Genomic DNA, 8,133 nt, shown 5'->3' on the forward strand with positions numbered 1-8,133 from the left:
CGTGGCCAGGGCCGGCTGCGGCGGCGTGTCGGGGTCCTGCTGCGGCGGTGTCGGGGGCCGGCGGTGCGCAGCAGCGTGGCAGGGGGTGCCGGCACGCTAGGGGTGGAGGCGGCCGGCGACCGGCGACGCGCGGCAGAGTGGAAGGGGGTGGCGGCGCGCTGTAGGTCGAGACGGGTTGTGCGTTGTTTTTTTGCTCGTCGTATCGGTTCGTTTTTACATATTAGGAGGAGTGCGGGTTGAATTCTAAAAAATGGAGGGACTTTCCTGCAAAAACTTCGACGACATGCGTCCAGAAGCAATAGTTGGTTTATTAGTAGGTAGAGATAGAGATAGAGACTTCGGATTAATTAATTAATGAAGATATCTGAACCCTCAAGCTCAGTTATCCTCTTCAGTTTTAAGTTTAACAGCCTCGTGCATCTCCGTGCAGGTCAAATGGATTTTCCCTACTGCGCCAACGCGGCCCGTAGCGGCCTTCGGTGGATTCCCATGTACTGCATGTAAGCCTCTCAGCCTAATTAATTACATATGGGATATGGCTTGGCTTGGCTGCAGCTTTGCTTTTCCCCCCAGTTTTTATAGGCTGTTTCTAGGACACAAATGATCATTTTTGCATTGCATTGCATACTGAAATGAAACAGGGTTCGATGTGGAGGAGGCTTCGGTTGACGGCCCCGACGACGTCGGACGCATCCGCCACACACATAGCAAACCTGCTATCGTCCGAGCCGTCCGATGGTAATCTGATTTTTTCTACATGTACCACATTCATTTAGCGAATAAAAATTATGTACTAATGCTAATAGCGCATGATCTCCAGTGAGGCTTCGGATAGGCGGTTTCAGCATGGGAGCGGCCACTGCGCTCTACTCTACCGCATGTTATGCTCATGGAAGGTTCTCAAACGGTGTTGCGTACCCTATTACCCTCAGCGCTATCATTGGGTTGAGCGGCTGGCTTCCCTGCTCCAGGTCTGACACTGATATTTTTGACGAAAAAACAGTCATGTTATTGATACAGTATATTGGCAGTATCTGTTAAGCTCATATTCGAATATTGTTTAGGACCCTGAGGACCAAGATTGAGAGCTCACAGACTGCTTTCAGGAGGGCTGCTGCCTTGCCGATAATGCTTGGCCATGGAAGAGGTTAGCATTGCTATTGTTTTGCAGTCCATGTGCTGAATTAATCTCTTCTGAATTGTGGAATTTACTACTGTACTACTAAAAATGGTTCATTTCCTTCTTTGTGTTCCTGCAGGGGACGAGGTAGTCACGTACAGGAACGGTGAGAGGTCGGCCGAGTTTCCGCGGAACTCGGGCTTTTCTTACCTGAATTTGAAAGCCTACAACGGGTACTACAGATGGACATGCACAATTTTCCCACTTCGTATTTTTCTTCTGAAATTTAGTAGTACTGATATCATGTCATTTGTGCAGACTGGGCCATCACACCATCCCTGAGGAAATGGACGATGTCTCCAAGTGGCTCAGGGCAAGGCTCGGGCTTGATCGCTCTTGCGGCTAAGTGGAGAAGCTTGTGCCTTGGTGGCTGACACATGACATGAGAGAAAAGTATTGACACTATAGAGGAGGAGAAGGTTGATATATATAGGTTAATCATATGAAGAGACCACGACCGGCACGTGTTGATATATAAGTCATCACTACTGAATTTCATGTTACACTTATATTGTACTAGTAAGAGTTGTACCCCAGTTATATTGTTTGTTTTGATTGACCACACCAGTAATTTATGACGGTAGCTTTTAATATATGCTTATGTTCTACTTCTATATCAGTCCAGTGTCGACTTTTCACGTCACGTCATACCATCATCAAACACACCAGAGAGATTCATAAAATTCTCAGGGAAAAGATTTGGAAGATAATAACCATATATGTACTAATTACGGATTCATAAAATTCTCAGGGAAATTATTTGCGGCTATTTGGAAGATAATAAACTACACTGAGCAAATCTCAAACTAGGCGAGATGTATGTATCAGCATCACAATACTCAAGTGGAGTATGGTTTTAAGTTGATCATCAGCTTCATCAAGATCAAATTCCACCGAGTTTGTTGATCTGGCTACCATGGTGGAGAAGATCACAAGTGTCAGTTTTTGAAGGGCCCTGCTCTAGTAGGGAGTTTGTGTCATTGCTCAGCGATGCATCAGCCTGCTGCGCCAACCCCTGATGTGCTTGGGGATCAATAATCTGCTGAAAGTATGAATAGAAGATGATGTCCTCGAGGCCGCCGTCACTACACAAAGGAACACATGATTAGAATACTAACACATCATATTTACCGTAAACTGTCACTTGCATGTTGTTCCAATGAAGACCGTGGAGCAGGTGTAAAGACATCACAAAGAAGACTATCACGACAAACTGTTCTTTTAAGAAAGGGGACGTTCATAAAAGTTTGTCACAGCAAAGTCTGGTAAACTGGATCATAATTTGGCATCAATTGGGATTTTTGTTGGTAACAATAGCCCATCTTGATTGCTCCTCTTCATATTATTGCCATAACTTACCAATTCGATTTTTTTCTTTTGAAATTTCACTCCACTCGGCATAGCAGTAGCGCATGAGTAGATGGCATTTGACAAGGATGTTGAAAATAGAACTCACCCCAGGTCTTGAGTTGGTGGACCAAGATCAACATCCATGTGACTCAATTTGCCGGGGATGTGGATATCATCCATGATTCTTATTTCTGTCAACTGAGAAGCCATGTAGTCGTTGATGATTGCGGACGATCCATTCGAACGGGCAAGTGTTTCACCGGAGCCGCCAGATGTTCCTTCAGGACTGTCACTATGTGCTTGTTGAGCCGCTGGCAATTGATCATGCAAGAACATGACTGAGCATAAATATATAAATGCTATAAATAAAGGGATAAGTATATTTTTCGTCCTCGAACTGTACTGAGAGTTTAGAAATCGCCCATCAACTCTAAACCGGAAAGTTTTCGTCCCTCAGCTATCAAAACCGGATAGTTTTCGTCCCTCATGCCGCTTCGGGCGGTTTTAGTCCGGGATGAATAGTAAATCAGTGAACGATAAAATCGAAAAAATAGCAAAAAATATATTAAAAAAATCTGAAATTTTACAGCATCGAAGATAATTTGGTGCGCAAGACCCGTGCAAAATTTTGGGGTGTTTCGACATTCAAGCAGCTCGTGGAAAACAAAAACTGTAAATATGTACGTCGCTGAACAGTAAATTTAAAAAAATTCAAAAAAACATGAAACATTTTGGCATCAAAGATGCTCAGGTACGCAAGATGCATGCAAAATTTTGTGATCGAATGACATACGAGGAGCTCTAGCCAAAAAAAAAAATAGCACACTTTTTAAAAAATAAATCTGAGCCAAATTTTGTTTCTTTTTGTCACGAGTTCGTACAATACCCAAACATCACAAAAATTTGCACGCACGTTGGGCACCGAAGCCTCTTTTATGCCAAAATAATTCATACCGCTTTGAAATTTGTTTGCTATTTATTTTGAATTTACTGTTCACTGACGTACAAATTTATAGTTTTTTGTTTGCCACGAGCTGCTCGTATATCAAAACACCACAAACTTTTGCACGTGTCTTGCGCACCAAAGTATCTTCGATGCTCTAAAATTTCAGATTTTTTTTATTTTTATTGCTATTTTTTTTGATTTTACTGTTCTCCCCGGACTAAAACCGCCCGAAGCGGCACGAGAGATGAAAACTATCTGGTTTTGATAGCTGAGGGACGAAAATTCTCCGGTTTTGAGTTGAGGGACGATTTCTAAACTCTGGGAAGAGTTTGAGGACGAAAAATATACTTCTCCCATAAATAAAATAAATGAAAGTAGAAAGAATAGATGTGTGGCGATCGATGCACTCACCGCCTTTCACTCCGAAGGTGTTGCCGCACCCTGTGCACTGGCACTTGTCGCTGCACCCGACGCCGTGCTTTGATTCGAGACAGCCGCAAATCGAGCATGAGATCGAGCACCGGCAGCACATGAAGTCATGCAACGCAAAACAAATAAAAGCAGAGGAGATGTGAGTATGTAGGTACCTTGAAGCACTCGCAGTAGAGCTTCTTGCATTCAGAATTGCGGCAGTTGCATCCCTTGACGTGCACCCCTGCTGCTTGCTGCTGCTGCTGTTGCAGCCCAGGCCCATCGCCGGCGATGATCTTGGGCTTGAAGGCGTCGGGTTTCTTCTTCATGATGCACTCTGCGCGCTCATCCACCTCATCGGAGTTGTCCTCTGTGTTGCGGCAACCCTGGCAGGAGCACCCCTCGTCGCAGAACACCGAGGCCTCGAAGCAATGGCAGTAGCTGCATGCATGTGAATGCGGTTTCGGTGAGAGGGACCGTAAGAGCACGGCGGCGGCGGCGCCAGTGGCTTACTTACCGCTGGAGGCACTGGGTCTTCTCGCAGGTGCAGTGCGGCAAATCGTCCATGGCGGCCAAGGAAGAAGGGTCGGATGGGAGAAGACGGGGTAGGAGGCAGATCTGTTCGAGTCTGATTTACGGAGTCTCCGAGGAACAAAGATGTCCTACACAATACAACTGCAAACACAGAGTCCATGCAATTCTAGTCAAGTTGATGTGTAACGATCCCGCCGAGAGAAAGAAAGATCCTCGCAGCCGCCGCGGAGAAAAAAGACATGCTGAGATCGTGCGTACGTGCGCGCATGTAGTCGTGCTTAAATAACTAATAAAGTCGCGTGTTTTTTCCCTCAAAAAAAAAAGTCGCGCGTTTTGGCCGGTCAGGACCGAGAGAACGAGCGAGAGTCCACTGTACCTCTCTACGTCAACCGTAGATGCACGGCGTCCGTCCGCGTGGATCAGATCCAGGGGCGAACATAAAACTCGGGGCCTTTCATATAAAATAGTATAACAATAATAATTGATATACGCGTGAAATTTTACCAATAAACCTATACATGCATCTAATAATCATTTTTATGTCAAATATTTCTTTTATTATTTTTTCACTACCAGACACATATAGGAGTACTTTTTAAATGTCATATGAAAGCTTGAACAATGCAAGCTATATGAAGATAAATTACTTAACTATCGTAAATTCAGGTTTCTAAAATCCTCGCAGTACACTTAGAATGCTAATATAGGACAATTGCCGGCGCTACATGCATGAATCGGGGGCAAACGCCAGTGCAAGAATTATGGGGTTCTTCTAGACCTATGTTTGTGAATCTTACGAGATGTATGTATCACGATCAGGTGGCGGAGCAAGTCGCGTCACGCAATACAACAGACCAGCGACCGTGAACTCATTATAAATCTAGATAGTACAAGGAGAATGATAAACTGTAGATATCACAAACCTTGGATCGGTCAGATCTCGGCAACGATAACGCGATATGGATTTTTGTCTGGCACCGGCAGGAGGAGCTCGGCGGCGTGCGTGTGTGTCCAGCGCTTGAAGACCAGAGAGCTGAGTGGAGTTGGTCGGCGTACTGCACCCGGCGGCGGTTCGTCAGGCAGCAGCACCTCGCCTCGTGATCGGGGGCCTGGGACAGGGATCGTGACGACTCGCCCTCGGAAGGAAACTCACGACTGCGGAATTTTCTCGTGATCCTCGTGGACTCGCTGCATCTAAGCGTGTCCGCCCTGCGTGGCTGCTAGGCCCTTGCGGCTGATACAAGATCAGGTCCAATACGAATTAGCGTCAATGCTTACCAGGCCCATAGGCTAAGTGCGACCTGACGGGGCCCCCTGGACCTTGGGGGCCCGGGGCGGTCGCCCCCCCTTAGGGCCGGCCCTGATCAGATCATCTCACGGAGCTACACGTCGGATGAGGACGAGACGGACAAGGACGTCGATCGGCCGGAGGCCAAGACCCTGGCACCTGCTTCTGCTAGCCGGAAAGGTAAACTCAGAAGACGATGTTGCCACGCTCGTGTACGACACCGAGACGGCGGGGCTGTCCATCGTCCCTCGCCTCCCAGCGGCGCCATGTGGTATCTGGTGACTCACCACGCCCACCGAGAATGGGATCTCTCTCCCTCTACACAATGGAGATCAAATCAAAGATGGACGGGCCGCTGAATGCAAGCATGCGTCTACTGGAAGACGCGTCACCGCCTACAAGCCACGATGCGAGCTGGTGGGAAACCAGACAAAATTGTAAAATTATACTCCCTCCGTCCCAAAATTCTTCTCTTAGATTTGTCTACATACGGATGTATCAAGTCACGTTTTAGTATTAGATACATCCGTATCTAGACGAATCTAAGACAAGAATTTAGGGACAGAGGGAGTATGTGGTAACGAAAGGCACTCTAAAAAGCATGAAAGCAATGGGGGAGAGACTAGTGTAAAAGCAGCACCTAGTGTGCAAAAATAGAAAAAAGCAGTGACATCCGTCGGATACTAAATGGATGTCTCAGATTCAATGCATGTGAGTCGGTGGAGCTTCTGTGCATTTTATGAAAAACCCCTTGACTAACAGTTATGCACAAAAAGATCCCTCCACCATGTTCCTCAAGCTTGATCTCAGACATCCATTCAGAATCCGATGGATGTTGATGATTTTTCTATTTTTGCACACCAAGTGCTTTTTGTACACTAGTCTCTCCCAAGCAATGGTCAATAGGAGCATTTTATCCTACAACCAATACTTCGGCATTGCACTAACTTTGTGCCTCCCAGCGGCCGCTGAATGCAAGCATGCATGATGCATCTACTGGAAGACGCGTGAGCGCCTACAAGCCATTAACGAGCTGGTGGGAAACCAGACAACACTGGTCTTTGAGCAGCGTTATGAAACCACCCCCTTTCCGTGTCACTCGTATGCAGTCAAGTGCGGTGCACCCAGGTGGCGGAGGACGCACCTTGTTCGTGTGCATGGGCAAGAACCATATATATCCCATACATAGACATGAACGACGACTCCATTGGTGCATCCCATATCTTCTCCTATGATAGGGGGACCCGTGAGTGGATGCGCCACGGCGAGTGGGATATGCCGTTTTCGGGTCGAGCCCACTATGACATCGGGCTAGATGTGTGGGTCGGGCTCCACGAAACAATTGGGCCCTATGGTGGCTGCATGACCGATGGCTACCTCTGCTGTTGCGACGTCGTGTCTCCTGACGGGACCTTCATTCAACCGACCTTAAAACTCTGCGCGGAGAAGTTGTTCGACCCTCGCACGAGTGTTAGACTTGTGTATATGGGTGATAGCAACTATTGCCTCGTCGAGTTCCAGCGTGCCAAGGGGTGGCGCTCCATGGACATCAGCAACAAGCGTGAGATCCTTGTGAGGACGTTCCGCCTTAAGTACGGCAAAAACGGCGAGCTCACAATCACATCGCGCCGACCCAAGCGGTCCTACCTCTTCTCTAGTTTTTATGAACGTGAACATTGTAATGTGCGAGCATTTTGGATGTAATCAAGGTGTTATAGAAACGAAGTGAAACACTCTTTTCAGCAATATTTCCGAGGTTTCCAACTGTGTTTAATTTCTAGAGCATCATCAATTTGACAGAACTTTGATATTTATTTATTTTGAAAATATAATGAGGTTTTAGAGCAAGGCAAGTTAAGTTGGACCATGCAAATTTGTGGTGTTCCATGATATGTGACACTTATGATTTGCGGTTGCATTGCAATTAGCAAACACAAAAAAACAACCAAGCACTATGAAGAGCGCATTTGTTCTTTGCACAAAATCGCTCAAAATATAGCTCTATGCGCGTATGTGGGTCTTGTGCTTGGGGATCGGATCAAAATTTCTCTATTTGTCTTCGATCCCAACCCCGTTGCGGCAATGGTATTGCAAGCATCCCATTTTTGTTTTTCTCAAGCCTTTTTTTCATCATCAAAGTTCAAGCTGACATTTTCATCATATTTTTTTTTGAGAGAACATTTTCATCATATTGAGCATCCTTAAAGCTCCCATTTTCAGGCTAGATTGGGCACCAGCGCACGTTATTCTTCTTTATTCCCGAAAACCATGGAGGCATTCCGTCTGCATCAAGCTTCGCCTTGTCACTGGAAATTTAAGGAGTGTTCTCTGGCGGACGAGTTAGGTACCGTCGTGGCAATTTAAGGAGCGTTCTTTGGCACGTGGCGTTTCATCATGCAACATGCTTCCCCCAGGCCATGATTG

The 8,133-nt window shown here is 46.4% G+C and overlaps 1 protein-coding gene and 1 pseudogene across 1 annotated transcript; one reads left to right on the forward strand and one right to left on the reverse strand.

The window, feature by feature from the left end:
• Window positions 1–283: 283 nt before the first annotated feature.
• Window positions 284–1,653, forward strand: LOC119350823 (annotated as a pseudogene).
• Window positions 1,654–1,888: 235 nt separating this feature from the next.
• LOC119311498 (protein tesmin/TSO1-like CXC 2) lies at window positions 1,889–5,495 on the reverse strand. Its single transcript, XM_037587134.1, has 6 exons — window positions 5,345–5,495; window positions 4,405–4,562; window positions 4,064–4,328; window positions 3,888–3,954; window positions 2,637–2,841; window positions 1,889–2,265 (listed from the first exon to the last, which is right to left on the reverse strand). Exons 2-6 carry the CDS (start codon window positions 4,452–4,454, stop codon window positions 2,064–2,066), a joined length of 789 nt encoding a protein of 262 aa, XP_037443031.1. The 5' UTR covers window positions 4,455–4,562; window positions 5,345–5,495; the 3' UTR covers window positions 1,889–2,063.
• Window positions 5,496–8,133: the final 2,638 nt, after the last annotated feature.

This window comes from Triticum dicoccoides, chromosome 1B (genome assembly GCF_002162155.2).
Source record: "Triticum dicoccoides isolate Atlit2015 ecotype Zavitan chromosome 1B, WEW_v2.0, whole genome shotgun sequence".
Classification (NCBI taxonomy): domain Eukaryota; kingdom Viridiplantae; phylum Streptophyta; class Magnoliopsida; order Poales; family Poaceae; genus Triticum; species Triticum dicoccoides.